The sequence below is a fragment of the Kogia breviceps genome, chromosome 7 (assembly GCF_026419965.1).
Source record: "Kogia breviceps isolate mKogBre1 chromosome 7, mKogBre1 haplotype 1, whole genome shotgun sequence".
Lineage (NCBI taxonomy): Eukaryota > Metazoa > Chordata > Mammalia > Artiodactyla > Physeteridae > Kogia > Kogia breviceps.
The window spans coordinates 77933825-77960114 of NC_081316.1; the positions used below are offsets into that span (position 1 = coordinate 77933825).

Here is a 26290-nt window from a genome sequence, read left to right on the forward strand (position 1 = left end):
AGCAACGTACTCAACTCCTCTGAACCCTAGCTCCTTTTGCAATATAAAGATAATTAAAACTGCCCTCAAACATAGTAAGTGCTCAAAAAATGTTAGACCCAGCACTGACTTTCTACTGTTTTTCAACTGATTATTCACTTTTCTGTTTTCCCTACCAAAATGGAGGGAAACAACCTACAGATCTTAATCCTACCTCCCTGGACCACATGGCAAACAGCTCTGTCCTATGATTCAGGTGCTTTAAAACACCGACCACACCCTTTACTCTTTCAGTTCAGGTTAAGTACCCAAGTCTCAATTATTTTCCCTCCACGGACTCTCATCTTCATTTCCTGTGGAAACCACATGACGCATCAAGAAATGGTTCACAGTACTGTCAGTGGACACCTTTCCAGGTTGAAAATCAAAGGAAAAAAATTTGGTAAAGCACAGTTATCCTCACCACAGAGAAGGCTGTCTTTCCACCAGCGCACACTCATGGGTCTCAGGACAGAGGTCTGTATCCACTCCTTCCCTTCTCTCCCACCTCTCTCCCTTCACTAGCACCCTCCAGGTACTTCAAACGGCACAAAGCAACTCTTTGTACTGCCATCCATTGAAGATGCTATGGAAGAAAAATGATAAAAACCATTTTGGGGGGAGACAGTTTACTCTGAACGTAGGCAAAAGAGTGGGGAACAAGTGCCCCTGTACCACCAGGTTGCTGAGAAGGCTATCTGGTCTCAAGTCAGAAGCAGCTAAAGCAGCTTGGGCTGTGGGTGCGACTACTGAAGACGAGTGAGGCCACACACACAACCAACTTCCACCAGGGTACTCACTTCCTGGTTTCTGTGTGAGCTCCAGAACTGTCTTCTCCCTTCCACCCAGAGGTAAACTCACATAATATGGAATTCATTTACAAAAGGTAGGCTATGTTTATTTACAGTCACAAGCAGTTGACTGACTCAGTGTGACTCAAACCACAAAGAAACCATTTCTCCTTCACTCCATTCTGAGTCCCAGGGTTGACTGGGGCCCAGCCTGGTAGGAGGGCTGCTTGCTGACCATTCACAGGTTCACAAGTTTCTCATTGAGGGCAATTTGTGACTGTGTGAGATTGGCCAGGTAGGTCACCATCAGCAGGTCCTGGAAGAGAAGGAATCCAGGATGAGTGAGGGGCTGGGAAAAGAGTGAGCAGAAAGGCTGGTCTTGGCCAGCTGTATGATGGGCACTGGGTGAGGGCAGTCCTGGGTAAATAAGAGCTGGGAGAGGCTGAGCGAGAGTGGAAGGTGGAAGACAGGAAGGAAATGCCTGAGAACACTTTCTCATCTCTACTGATACACCTGAGCCACAGGAAGCAAGGAAACAGCAGAAGGGGAATCTCCAAGCACCTGTGCTCTCTTCCCCCAAGCCTGGACTGCAAGGGGGCCAAAGGCGGGGCCCTGTTTCCTCTATCCCCTCCAGGTCACCTTTCCCAACCCCCTCCACAGGTGTATGGCTGAGGTGGGGGAAGGCACAGGCTCCCAGAAGCCCAGGGATGGCACTCACGTTGATGTTGCTGTTGAGCATGGTCTCGAAGTCCTCAGGAACTATTTTGGGTACTTGGTTAACCAGACTCATCAAGAAGCGGCCCACGGTATTATCAGCTGACACCTTTCCAGACTGAGCAACAAAGAGTCAACGAGGAAGAGTTAATTCTCACCACCAAGACCGTCACTTCACAAGCACATCCCCAGCCGTCTCAGAGTGGAGATCGTGCCCTCCTCCTTCCTTTTCCCTCCGCTCCTCACCAGCACGTCCTCCGCATACTGCAACACTGTGCTGAGGGCATCCTGGATGCGGGCCGATGCCCCTCCCACTTGCTGCAGGTCACTGGAGAGGCCGATTACCCGGTTGGGGCTAAAACAGGTCTTCATGATCAGGTCAACTGTGGGAGCAGGTTGGGGGTGGAAGTGACACAGAGAATTCAGTCATCCCATCAGAAAAGAGATCTCTAACCACCTCCCTTTGGACTGAGTCAGCTTCCTCAAACCCCCCTGCCCTGCCCTTATTAGCTTTTCTTTCTCCGGAGAGAGTTCAACTCCTACACCCAGTATGCTAATCACTGGTTCTGGTCTCATATGAATGGCCGTGTAGCCTCCGGTGCCGATGATTTCCCACCTCTAACAATTTCAAAAATAATTCCTTGAGTCCCATTTCTACAGAAGAATGACTTCTAGTCATCACAAACCTTACATCAACCATTCCTCTTAACACACCCAAGGCCCTCCATCCCTGTTACCGAACAGAAACCCCCTCCCCTGAAAAATGCCCAAGACCTAGAAAGCGGGCATTATGGGCAAGTCACTCACCTCCAATGCGTTCAGTGTCATAATATGCGTATTTCACTGTCAGAGGGGTGAACATCACCCCCATGGTCCTCCCAGGAACACCCATTAAAGTGCTGGGGAGAGAAAAGCCAAGGTTAACAGATGGACTTGGGAGGGGGTTTCATGTCTAGTGCAGGCTGGGAAAGCAGTCATACCAAGAGTATGGCTTCCAAGGTTCCGAAAGAAGAAAGCTGGGCCACTTGAAGCCCAGAGGGCTAAAGGGAACAAGTCACTTTCTTCCCTTAGCTCGTTCCACACACCAAACCCTTGGCCTGAGAGAAGGGACTCAGCTTTTGGACCGGGCCTGCACCCTTTATAGAGAATTACTTCACACACTGAAATCTCAGTGTTGAGGACAGGACACTGGATTTCCCTGTGGAACTAGCTGCCTAGACATCCTTCCTCACAGAAAGAAGTGACAGGACAGGTCTTCCCTGGGACCGAGTTCCTCATCAGCACTGAAAAACAAAAGTCGACTCTGGCCCATCAAGATCAGACTGGGTGCTGTAAGTAATTTTAGTAAAGGTGACTGCCTTTACTATGTCAACTATACTTTCACTGGATCTTGAGGAGTCTGAAATACCTGGAAAGGCTAAGAAATCAGGCAACAGCTAGAGGTTAGTGGTACACCAACTGGCCCATGAGGACTTGACATCCACCATCTTTGTCCTACCACATAACAGGTAACTGGTCACCTCAGTGTCAGACACAAAAATGGCACAAAGTTAAAGTTAAGAGATGTGCTAACAAAGGGCTTCAGTCTAAGCAGAAAATATAATCCTTCCAACTCCTACAGCCGCCCCTTCTTCAGCATGCCTCTAGAGCCTTTCCCAATATCTCCCATCAACCAGCATTCTAGCTGCTTAATGTGCCAACAGGGTAATGTTACTGTCATCCAAACTGTACTCTATCCCAGGTTAACAGACAAGTTCAAAACAAGGACAGCCATTCTTTAATCTGTACTGCCCTGTGTCCTGTGCAGTTTTAGTGATAACAACAAACCGAAGGGCAACTCAGAAAATCAGTGAATGTGGAGAAGAATCATGACCAGAACACTATGTGAGGATCGGCTGTAGGAGCTGTGTAACAGTTGACTTCTAGAAAAGATAACAGGAAAAACGAGATTGCTCAAATACCTAAAGGGCTGCCCTTTGAAACTGGTTATGAGCAATGAGCAGCAATGTGGGTAGGCAAGGATCAGTGAGTGGAAATTTCAGGGACAGAGTTTGTTTCGGAGTAAAACCTCTCCAGTGATAACTGCTGAAAGTGAGGAAGGGGCTTCCTTAGGCAGCGAGCTGCACACTGAAGGATGACACCTGCGTGGGGTGGAGGCGGGGGCTGGCATCCAGGCACAGTATGAACGAGGCAGCTTCTCATGCCCTTGCTGCCCAAGACTCTGGTCACCTGACGTAGGCCTTAATGCTCATGCGGCCGTTCTGGAGGCTCGTGTCCACTGTGAGGTGAATGGGGTTGGGGGCTTCCCGGCTGTAGTACTCATGGATCAGCACTGAGTGCTCTGTGATGTCATGGCCTGTAGCATACCTGGAAAATGGAACACAGCTGTGGACTCATGTCTACGTGCGACATCAACATCAAACAGGATGGTGGCATGGGTGTCTCTGCGTACCCAACACCCCTAGTCGGGGTGTAGTTATACCCCCAGGGACAACACATGCCAAAAAAATACGCACACTGAAAACTGTATCAAATCAAATAAACGCTGCCTTAGAGCTCTTGAAAATTCTAAGTCACCAGCAAGGCAAAAAAGACTTGCTCAGTAAAAGCTGCAGTCCAAAATAAGTATTCTTGGCCTCACAGGATCAGAAGAACTACCAGCAAAACACACTGAATTCATAGCTCTTTGAGATAATACACTTTCAATACTGTGTCTCCAAAAGAGGGTGTACGATACCTAGTCAGATGACAAAAGATGTTGGCAATCAACCACTGAGACTTTCCATCCCCTCGTCCCAACTTACCAGCCCAGGATGAGCTCATTTGGAGAGACTTTCTTGTGCAATTCATACATGTTCTTAGCAAATTCCATGTCAACAGCCACCTGAGAAGGAAGGCAGGAAAGGAAGCTAAGAAGCCAAAAGTCCACAGCAAATGGATAAACAGGACAAGAGGCCACTCCCAACAGACAGAAGAGGCCCGGGAAATATGTACAAATGGAACAAAGCTCTTTAACTGCAGCTCTAGTTATGAGCACAACACACTGTGGCGCAGGAGGGGCCTCATGAAGAGTCCAGCAAATGAGCAGCTACAGACCGCACGGGGGTCTCAAATGCCCACTCACCTCATCTTCTGACTCATTGTGCGGCACTGAAAAGCAGTTGGTGACTTCCACTGAGTGCTTGTCAACGGTTCCTGTGAGAGAGTATTGTCCATGTGTTATAAAACCTTGGGCTCCCACCTGTCCCAAATGCTTTCAAGAGGTCTCCCCAAAGTCAAGGAAACAAAAACCCAAACTGGACTCATAAGCTCCAAGTTCAGCCATGAGCACCAATATGGAACCAGGATTCTCCAGAGAAATGAAACTCTTGAGGTAATCTCCAACTCTCTTCTTTAACTATCAGCAAACAGGGTCTATTCTTACTTCACAAGGTCTCCTTTTGCCTGTCTGTCACTTCCTGCTACCAGTCCTACTCTAGATCTTCACTCCGTGACCTTCATTTTTCGGTCTCCAGACTTTCTCCTTAATATAACTTCAGCTGCAGAGCTCCCTGGAAGATCCTAATCATGTCTACAGAGACCACTCATATAGTAGCCTATGCTGAGAGCACAATTTTAGGGAGCTTTCCCTGTACCTCCCTTCAGCCATGGTCCCACAGTCATAACGTTAACCCTACCATCAACCAGAACCTTCTCCCTGTGAACCTTAAACATCATACCACAAACTTTTACTCTTCTAGTTCTGATGATACTTTTACTCCAGCTACATTTGTTTCTTGTCCTCACTAAGACTGCTGGTCCCTTGACCTCTCCATGTTTTTTCTCATGTACTGGCACTGCCCACCTAGGCTTCAAGTGCTTCCCTCTCCACCACAGACCACAATGTTGCCTATACCCATCAGCGTCTGTTTAATTCCACTTCACTATGGTTTCTGCACCCTTAGCTAAAACTATGCCCCCAAACCACATGGATACATACTTCTTTTTTTAAATTGAAGTATAGTTGATTTACAATGTTACATGTGTACAGAAAAGCGATTCAGTTATATATGTACACACATATATACTCTTTTTCAGACCCTTTTCCATTTTGTTATTACATGACATTGAGGACTTCCCTGGTGGCGCAGTGGTTAAGAATCTGCCTGCCAATGCAGGGGACGTGGGTTCGATCTCTGGTCCAGGAAGATCCCACATGCCGTGGAGCAACTAAGCTCGTGTGCCACAACTAGTGAGCCTGCGCTCTAGAGCCCATGAGCCACAACTACTGAAGCCCTTGCGCCTAGAGCCCGTGCTCTGCAACGAGAGAAGCCACTGCAATGAGAAGCCCACACACCGCAACGAAGAGTAGCCCCCACTCACCACAACTAAAGAAAGCCCGCGCGCAGCAACCAAGACCCAATGCAGCCATAAATAAATAAATAAATAAACAAGTAAATAAATAAATGTTTAAAAAAAAGATAGAGTACAGTTCCCTGTGCTATACAGCAAGCCCTTGTTCTTCATTTTATATACAATAGTGTGGATACATACTCTTCATCCTATTTGACCTCTTGTCAACAGACTTGACCACTTCGAGCATCTGAAATAGTTAAGTCTTCTATATTTGCATGCCACCATAACACCCTTCTACTAGAGCATTTATCACATTATATTCTAATTATTTGTATATAAGAGTATATCTTCATCTTGAATTTAAGTTTAAGAGTAAGTAGACCTTGTTTGATCAAACTTTGAATTCTAAGTACCTAATAGTTTTATGGTATATAAAAGGCACCACTGATTTCATTTAACCAAATGGAATATGTCTCATGATTTCTAACTGAAAATTTCTAAGTTCCTAGCAAGCAGAATCTATGCTTCATTCTTCAGTAAGCAATGCCTCTGTAACACCTAGTCTTGTACCATGACTCCATTCTGAAAGAAGATCTGAAAAATCTAGATTACAGTTGTTTTAACTAGGGTCACTAATATTTGGGGGCACTTAGCACAAACCTAGGGTGGAAAATTGTTTATTTAGTTAAATAGCTCTAGTGAGTTTGGAAAATTTGACAGTGCAGCTGAAAGAGCAAGCTAGTATTTGTCGAGTGCCAAGTCAGTGATGCAAGAACCATTTGCCACAGAAGCTCAAATTAGGGCAGTCACAGAATGATGGAATACTTTGGAAGGTTAAGAATAGGGGTGAGGGTGGGGATATGGGATGAAGGACTGACAGTGAAAACTTTTCCTGGGAACCTGGAAGATGAGTGAAACTTAAAGGATAAAACAAGGGAGAACAAGCAAAGAGAATACGAAGGCTTGATCTGAGACAACTATGGCAATGCTTGAAAGATAATGGATCAACTGAAGTTTCTGTAAAATGCTATACCCTCAAAGATAAAGAAGGAGACAATGTGTGTCTGTGTCAGGAGGGTGCCTGATGTGGTGGAAGATGGCAACCAACAGCTGTTTTGTACCTAGTCTGTACCAGCACAGTTAGATGCCTTCTGTGATAATTTAGTTCTCACAGACTAAATCTAAAGTAGGCCCTGAAGGAAACAGACTTAGCTAATATGTTCTAGAGTCTGCCGACAACTATCATTCTCTTCGCAATACACCAATTGTCTTCTACGATGGAAACTATTACACGTTCAAGGGTAAGAAAGAGAAACGATACATGCGACTAAATTGGATTCACAAAAGTGTCCAAAATCTGAGACCAAGATGGAGTGAAAATTAATTTGATGGGACCAGCAGTCCCCAGAGAAAGGGATATATTGTCAGAAATCCCTGTTTAGGGCTCCTCAATTTTACTGTAACATAAAATATCAATATCCCAAATTTGAAACATGGGCAGGGAAAAGGTTATTTCTCCATGTGCACGTTAATACAAATAATAGATAATTGTCTGTGTCCAAATGGAGAATCAGAGACTGCACTGGGGGAACGGGGTCCATATCTCACTGGGGACTAATATTAGGGAGACTGAGGAACAAAGGCTCAGGCTTAGACGTTTAGGAAAGCAGAATATTATTGAAACCCTAAATAGGTTCCTGCCAAACCGGTTTACTTGGTGAGAGGGATATCTTTTTACAGGTGTCCCCACTCCATTGCCAAGTGGTTAGGAAAAACTTTTCTTTTAACAACTGGAAAATAAAGACATTTACCAGTAGATAAGGGGGGGGGGGACGTGGTCACTGGGCTTAGGGAATCAAAGGTTTTTGCCGTCCTAGTCAGAGTTTGAATTCATTTTTCGTAGATTGGGACTAATCATACTCGACGGGAAATGTTACTGGGAAGATTAAAGATAAAATGTAAATCACCTGGCACACACTATTCAATAAATAACTACAATGGGGGTGGGAAGTGAGGGGAACAAGATAAACCGGAGGTGGGAAGTAGAAGAGAACGTCAATTTTCTCTGACCACTCACCCAACAGGGTCCCGATGACTCGGGCAGCGCCCTCGTTACGTCGCTCGTAGCTGTCCACGATGGAAGCCAAAATGACCGGGTGCAGCCGAACCACGCGGCCGCCAGGGAAGGGGCCTGGGAGAGCCGGGCCAGGCAGCGACTGTGCCGGGGTCTGCGCTGGGGCTGGCGCTGAGGCCGGGGTCTGGCCCGGAGCCGCGGTCGTAGCCGCTGCTGCCGCCGGGTCTGAGGATGAGGCTGGAGCCGGCGTTGGAGCTGGAACAGGCGCTGGAGCCGGCGCTGAGGCTGAGGCTGGGGCTGGAGCCGGGGCCGGGTCTGAGGCCGCAGCCGGGGTTTCGGTTGGGGTGGCGGGAGGCGCGCTCGGCGGTACTGCCGGTGTGGCCATCTTGTCGAGAAGGAAGGAGCCAGGCGCGGAAGGGAGTGAGTTGACAAAGATTAGGAGCACGATAGGCTGAACCTGCACCACGTGAACTAGATCTTTGTGCTTATTGGTTTCTGATGATGCTACTCACGGCTACAATTTTCTGCACTGAGTTTGTGCTCTTTGATTTCGGTCCGATGCGCACTCAGTGAGAAACGAGCTAAGTAGTTCCGTGTAAACTTGGAACCGCACTGAGAGGAGAGAAACAGCTGCCACCAGATGGAGCCAGAGAGTGGCGCAAGGGTCTCAATTGGTACTTCGATGGGATAAATCGACATCAAGGTGCCTTTTAAAGGACTTTGTTCTTGACAGCATCCTAAGGTGTCAATGCAGTGAGTCATTCATTCAACAATTTGAATATGTGCCAGATGCTCTTTTGGAGCTTGGGATATATCAGTGAACAAAACAAAGATCACTGTCCTTGAAAAGTATACATTCTCGTGGAGAGAGACAAATAAGTACATTATAGAATGTATTAGGTGATAAGTGCTATGAAAAAGGAAAATGTCGCTGAAAATAAGGAGGAAATCAAGAGTCGCGAGGAGTTAGAGCAGGTCAAAATGGGAATGTGAGATTTGAGTGGATTTAAAGGAGACGAGGGGTATGACCATTATTGGGGGAAGAGCCTCCAGGTAGAGGGAACAGAGTGCAAAGGCCTTAAGGCAGGAGCAGGCCTGGTGTGTTTGAGGCTATTTCATGGCTGGAGTGTTAGGATCAAGGTGGGGAGTAGCAGGACATGGACCTCTCCATAGGGCTTGGGGAGCAGATCATTAAGGACTTCCCAGGCCAAGTAAGGACTTTGAGTTTTAGTCTGAGTCAGATGGAGTTTTGAGCCAGGAGGATCATGCTTTGTCTTAGTTTTAAAAGAATCACTCACGCTGGCTGCTTTGAGAAGAATAGAAAGGGGGAGTGGTTACTGGGCAGAGCGAGGTGAGAGAGAAAGAGCAGAGAGACATGTTAGATTACCAGGTAATCTAAGTGAAATGAGGGTGGCTGGGACCAGGACAGCAGCAGTGGAAGCGATGAGAAGTAGGCAGATGATGGACTTTTTTTTTTTTTTTTTTTTTTTTTTTTTCGGTACGCGGGCCTCTCACTGTTGTGGCCTCTCCCGTTGCGGAGCACAGGCTCCAGACGCACAGGCTCAGCGTCCATGGCTCACGGGCCTAGCCGCTCCGCAGCACGTGGGATCTTCCCGGACCGGGGCACGAACCCGTGTCCCCTGCATCGGCAGGCAAACTCTCAACCACTGCACCACCAAGGAAGCCCGATGGACATATTTTGAGGGTAGAGGCAATAGGACTTTCTGAGAAATTGTATGTGAGGTGTGAGAGGAGTCAAGGATGACTCCAATTTTTTGTGTTGAGCGACTAGTATGAAGAGGCTGTTGTCAATTGAGATGGTGAAACCTACAAGTGGAGCAGGTTTGGGGGAAAAGATCCCAAGCTCACTTTGGGATGTGTCACCCTTGAGATGTCGATTAGACATGCAAGCAGAAGTGTAGAGTGATCTGGCTGAGATACTAGTCTATACTTTGGGAGAGGATTAAATGAGGTGATGATCTGTAAAGTTCTTAGCATATGCCAGAAGTACATTAGTTCTAATGTACTTAGTTCTAATACTAATGTATTACAAGGTTGCTATGCTCATTCCTATGTGTGGAAGGAGCTCTGATCCTAACTTCCTGTGTAACTTTGGGCAATCTATAGGTTTGTTTGTTTGTTTTTCCTGAGCCTCAGTTTCCTTCTTGGCGTGGTGAGGATGATAACATCTGCCTGTCAGGAAACTTGTCCACTCCCTTGGCTGGATCAAGTGCCAGCATCCAGCTGGCAAGATGGATGGGTGAAGTTGGATTTCTTAGCCCTGACTCTCACGCCCAAGAACTGCTTTCTCCTTGGATCTACCTTTTGTAGTTAGAATTCACATGATCCTGCTTCCCTGTCAGTACTCTGGGTGGGCACACATTCTTTCTTTTCATTCCCCCAAACTCAGGTAAACAGCGTATCCAGAAAGGATTGAAAAGTGAGCCTTGAATTTGATGACTTGGATCTTTACCAACCCTGGTAGAGCAGTGCCAGTGGAACTGAGGGTGGGGTGGGCACGGAAACCAGAATTTGGGAGTGAGAGAATGATCATATTGACTCATGGTTGTGAGTACTGGCTACTCTCCCAAGGAAACTGCCTGGGAAGGAAAGGAGACATTTAAAGCAGTAGCAGGGGGAACAGTAGGATTGAGATGGGGAAAATTTAGGCTAGAAGAGTTTTAAGTGTATTTTAAACCAAGGGTAAGGATCTAGAGGAGAGAGAACGACTGAATACACAAGTGCAAACAAGGGGAATTATCTATAAGGCAGGAAGGAGGACCTGATTGGAAAAGCCTTGATAAGAGCGATGGTCTTGCACAGGATGAGGGACCTGCTGGAGAGGCTGCCCTGGGCTGTGGCCTCCCTTCTGAGTGCCTGGGGGGGTGTCTGCCTTAGTCAGGGCTGGTCCCCTGAGATCATCCCATGGGAAGAAGGCCAGAGGTGAGAACCATCCCTGATGAAGAAGTGTTGCTGACCCCAAATGACCATGCAGACCCTTGGGACCTCTTCTCCATGTGTAGGTTCGAGTTGGCTGTGGACACGGCACCCTCAAGAACTTTGCCTTTATATCAGTGGCCTAAAGACCTTTCTGTATTTGAGGAACAGAGAAAGGGATGGAGGAAAGATCAGAGACACGGGGAGAGAAGGGACGTTGCAGGAGCTCCTGTCAAATGGCCAGGCAAGCGTGGGGTTCAGCCTTGGGGGAGTGGACAGTGTTTGGACAAGGAGCCAGGAGTGAGCCGTCAAAGGCATTGAACAATTATCAGAGGACCCAGTTGAGCCCAGAGAGCTCAAGGATCTGGTCAGCCTTTGTGGTTTTTCTCCAGCCACATGGCTCAGGGGCAGGAGGAGAGGAATCATTGGTGTGGTCTTCCCAGGGGTGCTGGCAGGCCAGGACAAGGGCATGCATACATCCGAATGCTGGCTTTTCAGTGGCTGACTGAGGGATCTAGGCAGGCTGAACCCTATAAACACAAACTCTGGGGCCAGGAAAGGGCAGAAGGCATGGGGAGAGAGAAAATGGGCTGTCCCCTTGTGTATGGGAAATGTGTCGTGCACATGGGATATGGTGTATTAGGGTTCTCCAGAGGAACCAATAGGAAGTATATGTATTTATTATAAGGAATTGGCTCATGTGATTATGGAGACGGAGAAGTCCCAAGATCTTCAGTGGACAAGCTGGAGACCAGGAGAGCCCATGTGTACTTCTAGCCTCAAAGTCGGCAGACTCCAGACCCTAGAAGAGCCAATGTTTCAGTTTGAGTCTGAAGGCAGGAAAAGATCAGTGTTCTTGCTCAACAATCAGGCAGGGGGAGTTCCCTCCTACCTGGGAGAGGGTCAGCACCTTTTGTTCTATCCAAGCCTTCAGCATTACAGAGGGCAATCTGCTTTCCGCAGTCTAGCAATTTAAATGTTCAATTCATCCAAAAGCACTCTCACCGACACACCCAGAAAAATGTTTGACCAAATATCTGGGGATCCTGTGCCCCGGTGAAATTGACACATAAGTTTCCCCATCAGACGTATGTTCCTGGCTGTCCTGAGGAATGTGCTTGACAGTCCTGCCTGACAAGACCAGGGTCACAGCTGCGGGCTCATGTTAAAGGTGGGGTTTGTAGCTTGATGCACCCATCCCCCATAGCAATGACGTCTGGAGTGAAGGGAGCCCTGGCTTCAGTTCCAGCTATGGGAGGACCACGAGGGGGCACCCCAGGGCCTCTCAACTCTGCAGCTGGGACTTAGAGCTGCACGGGAACTGCACCTTAGTGGCCAACCACCCCGTCCTTCTGCAGACTGGGGCCGGCACAGGCAGGCTGGTGGGTTGTCTCTCACCAGCAGTTTGTCTCTGCCCACCGCAGGCAGTTTTCAGGAAGCTGTGCTCCTCACCCAGGCCCCACCAGCCCGGGACACTCCTCTGTGACACTGGAATTCAGTGCCATTAAGGCCCTCTGCCTGGAGGCACTTTCTGTGGCTGCCACAGACCTGCTTCCTGCATGGGTGAGTGTTTTCACAGCAACTGAGCCACGGCAACTGAGCCCTGTCAGCTGGCTGGCCACCCTGTCCAAAGCCAGCCTGACCAGGCGACCCATCACTTATAGCCCTTGCCTGTGTCCCAGGCTCTCCAGGACCAGTCTCCTGCTTGCCTACTTGGCTTGGCACTCCCTCCTCTCCGTTCTCCGATTTTCTGATATCCACATCTTAGTTTCTATACCTGCCTTTGGCTTTCCCTCCCTCCCCCTGGATTCGGGTCAGTGCAGCTTCTTTCTCTCGCTTGTTAACCGCAACCCATCCCTGACTCTCCCCTCTCCAGGCCCCCAAGTTCCATTTTCCTTCCTTTATTCCTTCCTTCCTTCCAGCCCCTGGGACTGAATTAACATGGGGCTCCTTGTTCATGCCTGTGGTGTACTTGGGATGTTACTCACTGTTAGTCTCGTATCTCAATGTAGCTCTGTCAGACCCTGTCCCAGTCTCTGCTTTCTATCCCCTGAGGAGACTGACTTCTTTCCCTCTAACTTCAATTCCGTTTCTCATTCATGAGTGTTGCCCCTCGTGTCAGGTTCTGGCTGTGACCCCCAGCTTCTCTCTTTGACTGAGTTTCACACTCCACTTATTGATGATGCTATATTTAGCCTTTTTGGGTAAAGCCCCCCCCCCCCCCGCTTTCATCTCAACACAAGTCCTTTATTGCAGGCTGCATCCTCATCAAGTTTACCTCAGTCCTACAAGCAAACCCCAGGACAGCAGCCCTGGACAAGCCACAGCACCGCCCTCTGCCTGAACACAGATGGGTCATTGAGGGCGCAGGGCTTGTCCTTCACTCCAGGGACTCAGGAACATGCTGTGGAAGGCAAATGTCAGAGTTGTCCAACTTTACGGACGGCCACTGCAATTTTATCGTGTGCTTTGCCAGCCTGTCTGCTTTACTGACCACCATCTTGTTATTTGTTGCCACATCAATGGGGAGGTTTCAGGGCTTCTCCTCCAAGGCCATGTGGCAGTACTTTTGAGAAGAGACAGCCTCTCCTACTGGAAATACATACTTCCAAATGGCTGTGAGTGCTCCTGTCTCAAGAGGACCTTTAAGCTTACCCACTCTGCACGCTTCCTCCATCAGAACTGACCAAGGTGCAAAGGAGAAGATGGTGACCATTGCAGTGACCATTCATCTTCACAAAGAGCTCCTTGTATAGGAGGACGGACTGGGCTTGGGGCCCTGCCTGTGTGAGGCAGAAAGAGGTCTGGGAGCAGGAGGGTGAAGATGTGTACTCAACTTCGCCTCGGTGTCTGCCTCCGTGGGTGGGGAGAGATCATAATACCAGGGATTGACTCAGAAACGCCAATTCCTCCACACATATTTCTGGTTACCCTTGTTTCTTGGGAGTTTGCTGTCAAAAAAACCTTATAGGGCTTCCCTGGTGGCGCAGTGGTTGAGAGTCCGCCTGCCGATGCAGGGGATGCAGGTTCGTGACCCGGTCCGGGAAGATCCCACATGCCGCGGAGCGGCTGGGCCCTGTGAGCCATGGCCGCTGGGCCTGCGCGTCCGGAGCCTGTGCTCCGCAACGGGAGAAGCCACAACAGTGAGAGGCCCGCGTACCCCCACACCGCCAAAAAAAAAAAAAAAAAAAAAACCTTATATATGGAGAGACTATATAAATGTGTGTGTGTATGTGAGAGAGACCCATACCCATCAACCCCTTCCTGTCTGTCTCTCTCTGACTTTCTGTGTCTTGCATCTCTTTGTATCTCTGACTGTTTCTTGCCCACAGTCTCCTTTTGGGGACTCTGTCGTTCCAGTTATCAGTCCCGCCCACGGGTCAGGCCAGGGTTAACAGGGAGGGAGGCCTCATTTCATTTTCTGCCTCCGTGCTCCAGTTAAAATTGGATGGTTGCATTTCACTTCTATAGTTTCTCCAGGTGTGGCTCTCAGGTCCTGGCCCCGTGATCTCCAGCCCTGGAGCTTTGCAGGGGAGGCAGACCCTTTGCAGGAAGTGGCCTCTCTGCTCTGCTCTCTCTGTCACGTGATCTATGTGACTGTCTCGTCGTTCCCCTTCGGGCTTGGTTCTTTGCTGTTTTGCTTCTGTCTCTGGCCTCAGCTGGCCTAAGGCTCTGGGAGAGACCGATTCCCATTCCTGCCTGTTGTCCTGGACTCTGGGAGAACTCACCGAGCCCTGGGCACAGGAGCCTTGGAGCGGGAGGAAAGGTGCACAGGAGAGAGGCTCCCAGAGCTTCTTCCCTCTCCACCTAGACCTCTCACCCTTAGCAGATGCTCCAACTCATGCTTCATAGAGAATATGGGACCACCAGACATGATTACCCTCATTGTCTAACCACAAACCCCACAGACCCTCCTTGCTCTGCGAACCCCTCTCTCTCCTCAGGCATGGATACAGGATGTTCCCTCCACCCTCCTGTCAAAGCCAACCTTTTGCCTTCACTTTGGATCTTATCCCGGTCCATGTTCTCCGTTCCTGCCCTTGGTGCTTCTCTCTCGCCTGCATTTCTAACCTGACCCTTCTATTGGATGCTTTTGTCAGCATTCTAATCTTTTCCATCCCCACCTGTGTTAAAACAAACAAGACCTTCCCTTGACCCTACATCTCCCACATCACCTCCGGAGCTCTCTAGCTCTCTAATTCCTTTTGTTACCAAGCTTCCTAAAAGATTTGTCTATACATGTTATTCTTTATTTCTTTCCCTCTTTTCTTTTCCTTCCTTCCTTCTTTCCTCCCTCCCTTCATTCCTTTCTTTCTTTCTTCTTTCCATCCTCCCTCCCTTTCTCCTTTCCTTTCCTTTCTTTTATTATTGAGGTATAGTTGACGTACAGCATTATATTAGGTTCAGGTGTATGACATAATGACACAATATTTGCATATATTGCAAAATGATCACCACAATAAGTTTAGTTAACATCCATCACCACACATAGCTATGGAGTTTTTTCCCTTGTGATGAGAACTAAGATTTAGTCTCCTAGCAGCTTTCATATCTGCAACACAGTATTATTATTTTCACTTCTTTACCTCCTATTCTTTCTTCATTCATTTTTATTTTATCAGAGTAATATGTGCTCATAGTTTAAAAAGTCAATTAGCAAATTAGTCATTTAGTCAATTAGCATAGTTTAAAAAGTCAATTAGCATTAGTCAATATAAGCTCCCAGTACAGCAGTTCCCTGGTCTATCCTTCCCCACTTCCCCCAGGCTCTCTTCCCCGAAACAGCTACTTTAGATATTAATTGTTTCTTCTTACATCTCTGCACTTCTAAATAATACAGTCTACTGCTACCTTTTGAGTCATCAATTTTAGGCATTACCTATTGACTTCCTATGTCGGAACATTCTACCACTATTCTTTCGATATGGTTATATTATACATTTTAGTTAGATCAGTATTTAGTGGTTGTGTTATTATTTCTATGCAAACATCATTCACACCTGAGTGTTGTAATTTACTATTATGTCACGTCTGTCTTTCTTATTTTTTGTTTTCACTAGAGCTGATAATATTTTTTGTTCTTCTTTTCTTCTTTTTATTTTTTTGTTTTTCCTAGAGCTAGTAATTTCCTTATTTCATCCATTTGTCTGGTTCTCTTGGTACTTATTGTTAGTTTTTTTTTTTTTTTTTTTACTTTTTCTTCCCTGCGGCACGTGGGCCTCTCACTGTTGTGGCCTCTCCCGGTGCGGAGCACAGGTTCCAGACGCACAGGCTCAGCGGCCGTGGCTCACAGGCCCAGCTGCTCGGCGGCATGTGGGATCTTCCCGGACCGGGGCACGAACCCGTGTCCCCTGCATCGGCAGGTGGACTCCCAACCACTGCGCCACCAGGGAAGCCCTTATTGTTAGTTTTTACATGCCTCCAGAGAGCTTCTCAGTAGGATCTTTCAGAAGGCCAGTAGCATCATTTCATCTGTCAGTCCTTTTTTTCCTTGAAGATGGTGTCTCTGAGAATTCTGTCTCCTGTCTCTCCTTCTGGCCTGTCAGCTGTCTAGGCTCTCGGATCGGCTGTCTTCTAGAACTTGTTTTCTCCTTGTTTGGATTCCTGTTTCGCAGGGCTCCTGTCTTCCTCCTTTTCATTTTGGTGGTGCACATCCTCCAGTGGTTTCAACAATTTTAAAAATGGAGGCATGGTGAAGGACGTGGTGGTGACAGGGCCCCACTCCTTTGCCTCTTGAGTCAAACTGCCCAGGTTGCCTGGAGTCAAGTTGTAGAAGAGTCTTGGGCTTCAGAGAGGGAGATGGAGGGGCTGTTGGGCTCTTTTTCTCTTGGCGACAGGTGAGTTCATCCTTTCAGCCCATCCCTTGTTTCTCAACTTTAATATATGGAGGAAGGAGGTCAAGTTTTCCTCTGGTGATCAGATGGAATGTGTGAGTGTTTGTGCTTTTCCAGGGCTCAGGGGGTCCTTCATCTGTTCCAGCCTCACGTGCACTAGGGCCTATTGGGTATCAAAGGGTAGGTGTCAGGGGGTCACACCCATCCTTTTAATTCCAGCACCACCAGGCAGAAGTGAACTAGTGGCTTTGGGCTAAGTGGACCCAGGCTTGGCTTTGGAAGCTCGCTGATCAGAAAAAGGGATCTGTTTCAGCTGAGTCCCCAGGACCTTGCCCGTCAGGCTCCTGCATCAGGGAGCTGAGTCATCCCTGCCTCAGCCACAGCTCTCCAAGCCTAAACCGGCTACATAGCCTAGACTGCACACTGCCTTGGCAGGCTCTGGTGCTGTCTTCTCTTGCTATTTCCTGAATTAGCTCCACCAACAGCAGAGATTTTCAGAGGAGCCTGAGACTTTATTGTCAATTACTCTTGCATCAACAGGCCTGTGTTTCCAAACTGTCCTATGACTCGCACCCAAAGTCCCTGCATCCTAACATAGTCCTAAAATTTTCTCTCTCCTTTTGATGTGTAGTCAAAACTCTTGACATTTGACTCTCAGCAACTTTCCGTGCTCCCAGATACTTTTTGCTCACTCTCAGACATTTTGCTACTGAGATAGATTCCCTGTTGGCTACAGATCACGGGTGTAATTCTGCACTCTGAAAGCTTTCTATCAGTTGTTGCTTTTCTTCTTCTGAAGACCACCACCCTGCCAGCATAGTCTATATTTTAAGCACAACTCAAGAGCCTGCTCTTATTTTCTCTGCTTCTTTAGTATCCAAATGTTTCCAATTTGGGGTAACATTTAGCCTAACTACCTGGTTTCTGAGTCTGTCTTCTGTCTTTTCATCTTTTTCTGTCTCTCTCTATCTACCCAGGTCATAAGCCACAATTTAAATCCTACGTCTTTGCACACTGCTGTAGCTTTGGAACATTCTCTGGCTGTCAAATTTCTCATCTGGAGTGATACCTGGGACAATTTCTGTGGTGATCAAATCGGCTAATGTTTGTAAGTCACCTGGCACAAAGTGGCCTTCCAAGTGGCCATTTCTCCTATCATTGTTTGAACTAGTCTCCTTCTCTGAATTAGAAGACTTCCAGCTTTGCAATCTGGTGTGTGGCTGAGTTCCTTGAGCTCTGAGGCGTGAGGCCAATGGGCTGAGTAGAGATTTTTGTACCTCCTTGCCGTACTTCTGTAGCCCCAGCAAGTATGCACCAGCTCTGACAGTTCACACAGTGGGTGAGGGGTCACTTCTAAAACTTAAAAATAATTTGTTTTCTTCACCAAATTGTCTTAGGAGGCATACAGAGCCTGATGAAAGGGGGGGAGGGAAGAAAGGAGAGAGAGAGAGAGAGAAAGAGTGAGCTATCAACACACTTGCACACCTTCCTACCTATTTGCTGGCACAATCACACGTCACTTGACAGAGAGACACAGAGAGGAACGACTAGGAAAATTGGGTGTGTTTCATCTGCTCACCTTTCTTGGAACTTTGCATATATCTGGTGTGTGTCTCCCCGGCCTGTGCTCAGTGGCTTTGCCCAGCACCCAGACAGCAGGGAGGGCTGAGAGGTCCTCAGCCGGCTCTTCCCTCCCCTCACCTCTTCTCCAGGTCACCGGTCTGAACTCAACCCTTCACCTTGAACACCATGATCCTGGCCTGCAACCCCCCAGAAGGCATTGCTCAGGACCTTGAGTGACCTTGGGGACAATAACTTCGAGCTACTGAAGTTCCACGTACAGGATGGAACCCTGCTGGAGGGCCAGTGCCAGCTGGCCCGCGGGGAGATGGAGGGTCTGAGTCGGGTGGGTCTGGCTCCATGGCTTCCCTTAATGTGTAGAGCCCAGGAGGCTGTGAAACTGGTGCTCAAGGTCTTGACAGTCATGAACCTGTTGGAGCTCGTGGACTAGCTCAGCCACGTGTGTCTGAATGGTGAGTGCAGCAGGGGAGAGAAGAGGTCGGGGTGGCCCTGGACTCTCCTTCCCCCATGACATTTCGAGACACCCCCCGCCCCCCACATAACCTGTAATTCATGCCTTCTCTTGCTCTTGCCCTCTGCCCTTGCCTGGGAGCCCCAGTGCCTGAGGGTCCTAGTGGCCTCCAGCTGAAGGCTCTGACCACTGCCAGGTGGAGGGCCTGAGCTGAGGGTGGGGATTTATTAATAGAAAGACTAGGGTCTCTTATGGCCATAATGCCCCAACTCCTATCTCCGACTGTAATGCCAGAGGAGGGGAGAGTATGAAAAATGGGGCTTAGAGGCTGGAGGTGGTGGTGGTGAAGAGGAAGCGGTCTCAGGGAGTGGGCTCAGACCTTTCCCCAGCTTCTCTGGTGCAGGCAGCTCAGGCTGCTTCTCACGGAGGACAGCCTGCCCCTGCATCTTGCTCTCTCAAGAAGCCAGCAGACTGATGCGCACTAGGAGGCGAGGTGGGCATGCCGCCTAAACAGCCCCCATCCCTTCTAGTGGGTGCCCCGGGGAGGATGGAGGGTCTGTCCGTGCCTGTGCTCCCTCCACAGGCTCCTTTCAGGCCTGACAGCTCCTCTGACGTAGAGACGGGAGGGTTCCATAGACTCAGAGTTGGGGGGCTCCTGCTCAGAAGCTGGTTTATCTTTAGCATCTGGCTTGATCTTTACCAGGAACAGGCTCCTGTGACACTGCTGTTCTCCAGCTTCCCTTTCCTTTCTCCTCTCTCTGTCCTCACCATCTCACATGGGGACATTTCACATGAACACTCAGACATTCACACACATAGTGACTTTTGCATGTATATGTATTCTTGCAAACACACGTGCCGTTGCACACTGACACGCCTCCCCCCCACAAAAATACACAAGCGTCCATAGCACACTCCTGTGAGCACATGGGGAAATAAGCATTCACTCACACCCCACGGACACGCCCCCCCCACAGAACATACCCTCGCACACTCGTACAGATGGGCACGTCCTCATCACACATGCATACACACCCTCACACACACGAGCAGCGGTCCCTCCCCATGACCCTAGAAGTATAACTTTCAGAGAGATACAAGTTCTGCGGCACAGAAGACGAAACCAAAGGGCAGAGGCCGGAGTCTGTCTCTTTTTATTCCCATCTCACCCCTAATACCTCACTTGTATAGCGCAGATTATGGAGAAATGTACTGAGAGCATGTGCACGGCCTAGAGGAGCGGCAAGAAGGGGGCATCGGGGCGGCTACAACCAGCTGCTCCTGGTGGCCACGCCCAGCTCAGGGAGCCCAGCGTCATCTGCCTGTCTGCCCCAGCCCACTGTGGCTCTGTTACAGTGGAGGCTCTATTAGATCCAGGGGGAAACTCCTCCCAGGTCCCACACATAGTGGTGCTACAGGGGCCGGCTGGCATGGGAAAGACAACACTAGCCAGAAAATGGTGCTGGACTGGACCACTGGCACCCTGTACCCGGGCCAAGTAGGATGATGTCTTTTACGTGAGCTGCAGAGAAGTGGTCCTGCTGCCGGAGGGCAGACTGGACCAGCTCCTCTTCTGGCATTGTGGGGAAAATCAAGCGCCCATCGCAGAGATTCTGAGGCAGCTGGAGTGGCTCCTGTTCATCCTGGATGACTGTGATGAGCTGCAGAGGGGCCCTTTGCAGAGAGGTTGAAGAGGCCGAGGTGCAGTCCCACGGAGGATGTGTTGCACCTTCTGATGGGGAGGAATGCTAATGCTCCCAGGTCTGCCCTTCTCATCACCACCTGGGCGCTGGCTTTGTGAAATCTGGAGTCCTTGCTGAGAGAACCACACCATGTCCACGTCCTCAGAGAAGCCTGAGAGGAGGAGGTATTTCAACTCCTACTTCACAGATTGAGGAGCAAGCCAGAAATGCCCTTGACATTGTACAAAGAAATGATGTTCTCTAACAAAGCATGTCAGGTTCCAGGCATTTGCTGCGTGGTCTGCTCCTGGCTGAAGAGGCAGATAGAGCAAGGCAGAGAGGTCTTGGAGATGCCCGGTAATTGTGCTGACATCTTCATGGCCTACGTCTCCACCTTCCTGCTCCACAGTGCTCCTGGGGTTTGCTCTGAGCTTACCCTGGACAAGGTCCTGAGGGGCTGTGCCCCTTGGCAGCTGAGGTCATCGTGTTTGAAGAAGGTGACCTCAGGAAGCACAGTTTAGATGGGCTCAGCCTTGCTGCTTTCGTGAGCAACAGCTACCAAGAGGGACGTGACATCAAGAAGTACAGCTTTTACTGCATTAGCTTATAGGAATTTTTCATGCCATGTCCTACCTGGTGGAAGAGGACTGGAGCCAGCTGGCGGTGGGGGAGAGTGCTGCAGAGAAGTGAATAGGCTGCTAGATAAAAAGAAAAAGACAGGGAGCGAGGCGATGGCCCTCAGTATGCAGTTTTCATTGGACATATCGAAAAAAGAGGGCTCCTCGAACTGGGAGCTAAAGTTCTGCCTCAAAATTTCTCCCTCGGTAAAGCAGGATCTGAAGTGTCTTAAAGAACGAATGGATTCTATAAAGCATTTTACGACTTGGGATTTGGAATTCTCCCTGTATGAATCTAAAGTAGAGGGTTTGATAAAGGGTGTCCAGATGAGTGAGGTAGTGTTTAAGATGGAACATTTTCAATGAAAAGAAATTTCATAGAAGGAACTCATTTTCTGTCAAAACCAGCTTGAGTAATGGACAGTGATGAAATAAAATTTATACTTTAAGGCAGGACGAGAAAATTTAAACATAAAATTCTCTCTGCCCATTTGGACCTCCTCTCTCCCTCCCTGATGTGTGGTGTACATCTGCATTACACATTCATCAGAGCTCCTCAAAGGTGGAAATGCCTGCTCAACTGTAAAGATCATTTCTTTCCCTTTCTTCTGATGCTAGCAATATGTAACTTCTTAAAAGATTCGCATTCTTTCCCAACTCTGTATGTGGGTCGTGGTGACTTACTGATCGCTTTGTCCATGCTTACCTGAACTACTTATCTTTGGTGAACTTTATGTAAAATATCAGTATGTCATTTTGATGTACGATCCTTTGTCTCAAAAATCTATGACTGTGCCTTCGACTTCTAACAGGGGAACAGTTCTCAGAGCTTCTGAGAGCCTGTCTCGTGGGTTATAATCTTCAGTTTGGCTTAACTTGATTGTCAATTTTCACTGACAACAGAAAGAGGAGAAAGTGTCCAATTGTGGGCAAAAGTAATCGAGCAGGGATCCAAAAGTCAACGTCTAATGGAAAAGGCAGAGGGACACAGGAACTAGAGACAAGGAGATTAGGAGCAGCAGGGCGTGGGGCAGAGAAATGGGGACAGTAGAGGTGAAGGGTCAGGAGAATGGTGGGGTGGAGGGACAGGAGGATGGGGGAAGACAGACAGTAGGAAGGAATGGAGAGATGTGAGATTAGACTAATGCATACTGAAAGGGGTATAAGGACAGAAGAGCAAAAAGAAAGAGATTAGATAATAGAGGGTCAGAGGACTTGGAACATAGGACATGGGGAAAGGCCGTGTGGAATAAGCCCTTAGGAACAACCACTTTTGCCATCAGTGGCTCAAATTCACTTATTTAGCACCCATCCCCCCATCCCAGGCTGTTTCCATAGTGTAGAGTCTTGTTTCAGTAGCTCCTCTTATATGTTCATGTCAGTGACCAAGCATGTGATTCTGACATTTGACTCTTTCCTGTGAAATAAACTCCCTACTATAATAAAATGTGGACTGTGTTCATTCCACAATATTGGAAAATGTGAAGCACATCAGTGCTAACCTTTAAAACAAGTATTGGGCTTCCCTGGTGGCGCGGTGGTTAGGAATCTGCCTGCCAGTGCAGGGGACACGGGTTCGAGCCCTGGTTCGGGAAGATCCCACATGCCGTGGAGCAATGAGGCCCGTGCGCCACAACTACTGAGCCTGTGCTCTAGAGCTCGTGAGCCACAACTACTGAAGCCTGCGTGCCTAGAGCCTGTGCTCTGAAACGAGAGAGGCCATCGCAGTGAGAGGTTCGCACACCGCAAAGAAGAGTAGCCTCTGCTCGCCGCAACTAGAGAAAGGCCACGAGCAGAAATGAAGACCCAACGCAGCCAAAAATAAATAAATAAATAAAAGTATTGTACTGTGGTATAATGGAATGTCTCTTTGACTCTGTATTTGTGATTTATTGCTGCTTAAACAGTAGCTTCCCATCTTTCTAGAAACTTCTCAATTTTCCATGTTGGGAATGAGCCATGGCTTGTCACAGACCTTTAGTCCTGGAAGTTCTACTGTGATTCGATTTAGCTCCATGCTAATAACATGTCATGACTGTCCCCAGAGGTGCCGTTAACTGACTTTTATTTCTGGAAGTATCAGTCAGTTCTAAGCGTTAACTCATAATCCTTTTTTTCTGCTTTGGTTCCCTCTGTAGGGAAAAGAAGAAAAAGAGAATTCTAGATGTAGGTGTGGTCAGTTCCCAGCCCTCATTTTACAGATGAGGAAATTGAAGGTCCGTCAGGAGCCCCATCAGTTTCTGGGGTTCCTCAGGGAGCTCTCTTAGCTCCCACACCTCAGCCCACTGTGTAGAGGTCCTCAAGGACTGTGCAGGCGCCGCAAACTTACCCCCACCCAGCAATTGCTGCGGAAGGCTGATGCTGCCTTGGACCCTCGGTGCCCCTTCTTGTAACAGGAAGGTTACAGACACCCCTTTTTTTGTTTTTCACACAGTTTTATTGTTGTCATGACTTCTCACAAGTTGATTTCATGTGTACCAATCCCAGAAATCTGCTGGACGTGCCCAGATACCTGAATCCAAGGTAACTCAGCCTTGACTGATCACCTTGGGACCCCATGACACTATTTATTATGAACTCTTCTTCACACAGGAAGTTTGGTGTATCCACATTTGATAATTATATACGTAGCCTGTTGAGCACATAGATTGTGTGTATATACAGAATCTGTGTAAGAAACTGCATGTGTGCCCATGTACTTAATTAAAGAGCAATTTGTACTGGGTTACTGAAGAGGCTGGTGGAACCCACTGAGCTAGGCTGTGTTGTCCCCTAGAGAGCCTGAATGCTCCCAGCCAACCACCTCCTGAGTATCATAGAGATTTTTTTGCGAACAGCAAAACAGGTGCCCAGCCACATTGCTGGATTTTCATGGGGCCAAGGAGGTCTGTTTAAAAAAAATGGATGTCATATCCAGTTGATGTTTAGACATGTTATTTCACTTAGGATTCACATTCAAATCAAACACGATTAAGCAAAAATTAAATGACCAACTATATTCTTTTTTTTTTTCTTTTTTAAGCTGATTTCTAGTTAGGTCTGTCTGGCTCTTTCTAACAATGTCATCTGGGCTTCCACTCTTTCTCCCCTCTGTTGCTCTTTCTACAGTTGCCTTTTGCTCTTATTTCGGAGAGTGACCCTTATGTGTCAGAGAAGATGGCCATAAGGGTAGTCAACATAAACCACCCTTACAGCCAATAATCCCATAGGGAGGGAATAGTCTTTATCTCCCACAGGGAAATTGGGGAAGGATTCTGACCTGACCCTGAGCAGGTGTCAAGCCTTGAATAATCTCTTTGGTCTGTTTTTTTTTTTTTTTTTTTTTTTTTTTTTTTTGTGGTACGCAGGCCTTTCACTCTTGTGGCCTCTCCCGTTGCGGAGCACAGGCTCCGGACTCGCAGGCTCAGCGGCCATGGCTCACGGGCCCAGCCGCTCGGCGGCATGTGGGATCTTCCCGGACCGGGGCACGAACCCGCGTCCCCTGCATCGGCAGGCGGATTCTCAACCACTGCGCCACCAGGGAAGCCCTAATCTCTTTGGTCTGGAAGATGAACTTCTCCGGCTTGGGTGAATCTCATGGCCTAGGCCACATTCCAAGGGCTGAGTAAGAAAGGACCAGCACCTCCTGAAACACAGGGAATGGAAGAGTGAATCTCCAAAGGAAAGGATTCTGAGTAGACAAAATAATGTATCATACTGTATACAGATAACGTATGTGTGATGGACTGGGGTACCCTGAGAGGGCTGGGTAAGAGGGAGAAGCAATGAGATCCCCATGTGTAGAAGTCTGGAAGAATGGGCCCAACCAGGCTACGGGAACTGGTGGTTGGAAGAAGCAGTGATTCCAGGTTCAGAGAGGAGCTGGGCTCATCTGGTCCTTTTATTTATTTATTTATTTTTGTGGTACGTGGTCCTCTCACTGTTCTGGCCTCTCCCGTTGCGGAGCACAGGCTCCGAACGCGCAGGCTCAGCGGCCATGGCTCATGGGCCTAGCCGCACTGTGGCATGTGGGGTCTTTCCGGACCGGGTCACGAACCCGCGTCCCCTGCATCGGCAGGCTGACTCTCTACCACTGCACCACCAGGGAAGCCCTCCTTTTATTTATTTATGTTTCCTTTTCTATTCAGTAGCAGTGATTTCTGTCTTTCAGCTCACTGATCTTTTGTATCATTTAGTCTATTATTGATTCTTTCTAGTGCATTTTTCATTTCAGTTATTGTATTCTTCATCTCTATTTGGATGTTCTCTATATTTTCTAACTCTTTGTTAAAAACTTCTAATTTCTTATTCTGTGCATCTATTCTCCCTTTGAGCTCTTTGATCATCTTTATGATCATTACTCTGAACTCTTTCTCTGAGAGATTGCCTGTCTCCACTTCATTTAGTTCTTCTTCTGGGGTTTTACCTTGTTCCTTAGTCTGAAACATATTCCTCTGCTGCTTCATTCTAAGTTGCTATTTGTATTTTTATGTATGTGGTAGGTTAGTTATGTTTCTTGACCTTGGAGAAGTAGCCCTCTGTAGGAGGCTTCCTGTGCATCCCAGCAGTGCACTCTGCTCTCATTCCCCAAGCTATATGCTCTAGGGATGCCCCCTGAGGGCCGTTTGGGTCCTTCTGTTGTGGCGGGTTGACTGTGTGGGTGGTCTGGTGGGCTTGGTTGGCCCCTAGTCTGGTTGGTTGTCAGGCCCTGCCTTGTACGGATGCCGCTGGCTGCTGTTTAGCGGGACCTGGTCACGAGGTGGCTGGTCGCAGAACCCTAGGAGGCCCCGGGGCTAGTGCTGGCTCACTGGTGGGCAGAGTCAGGGTCCCGAAGATTCTGGGGCTGCTGCCCACCCACTGGCAGGTGAAGCCAGGGCCTGGGATTAGACTACTGGCAGGCAGAGCTGGTTCCTGGAGTCTGGCTGCAGGACCCAGGCATCCCAGGGCCCATTTCAGATCATTGGTGGGTGTGGGAGGCTGTTCCTGACACTGTTGGGTATGGGGTCGGGGGTGTCCTGAAGGTTGCACGGGCCTGCTGCTGGGCAGGGCCAGGGCCCAGCTGGTCCCAGGGTAGTGTCTGGCCTGCGTTGGGGAATCATAGTTTTCTGCTTCTGGTGTCTGCCCCCTGGTGGTTGAGGCTTGTGCAGGCTTCCTGGTGGGGCTGGTGAGCGGAGCGGGCTCTTGGCCCTTTGGTGGGCAGGGCGGCTGTGGGCTCTTTAGTCGTTAGGCAGCCTGTCTGCAGGTGACTGGGGATGTGTCCCCGCCCCGTTGGTTGTT

The 26290-nt window shown here is 48.5% G+C and overlaps 2 protein-coding genes across 2 annotated transcripts; one reads left to right on the plus strand and one right to left on the minus strand.

The window, feature by feature from the left end:
- Nucleotides 1–890: 890 nt before the first annotated feature.
- Nucleotides 891–8350, minus strand: EIF3F (eukaryotic translation initiation factor 3 subunit F). Its single transcript, XM_059069101.2, has 8 exons — nucleotides 7936–8350; nucleotides 4648–4718; nucleotides 4328–4407; nucleotides 3753–3890; nucleotides 2331–2422; nucleotides 1770–1906; nucleotides 1528–1641; nucleotides 891–1125 (listed from the first exon to the last, which is right to left on the minus strand). The coding sequence occupies exons 1-8, from the start codon at nucleotides 8315–8317 to the stop codon at nucleotides 1048–1050; spliced, it is 1092 nt and encodes a 363-aa protein (XP_058925084.1). The 5' UTR covers nucleotides 8318–8350; the 3' UTR covers nucleotides 891–1047.
- Nucleotides 8351–9089: 739 nt separating this feature from the next.
- NLRP10 (NLR family pyrin domain containing 10) lies at nucleotides 9090–22085 on the plus strand. The gene is given in 16 exon segments (XM_067039526.1): nucleotides 9090–9143; nucleotides 18478–18736; nucleotides 19932–19991; nucleotides 19994–20077; nucleotides 20080–20184; nucleotides 20187–20236; nucleotides 20238–20405; nucleotides 20408–20580; nucleotides 20582–20627; nucleotides 20629–20679; nucleotides 20681–20870; nucleotides 20873–21022; nucleotides 21025–21077; nucleotides 21080–21391; nucleotides 21393–21457; nucleotides 21938–22085. Coding segments are annotated over 16 exon segments (1968 nt in total).
- Nucleotides 22086–26290: the final 4205 nt, after the last annotated feature.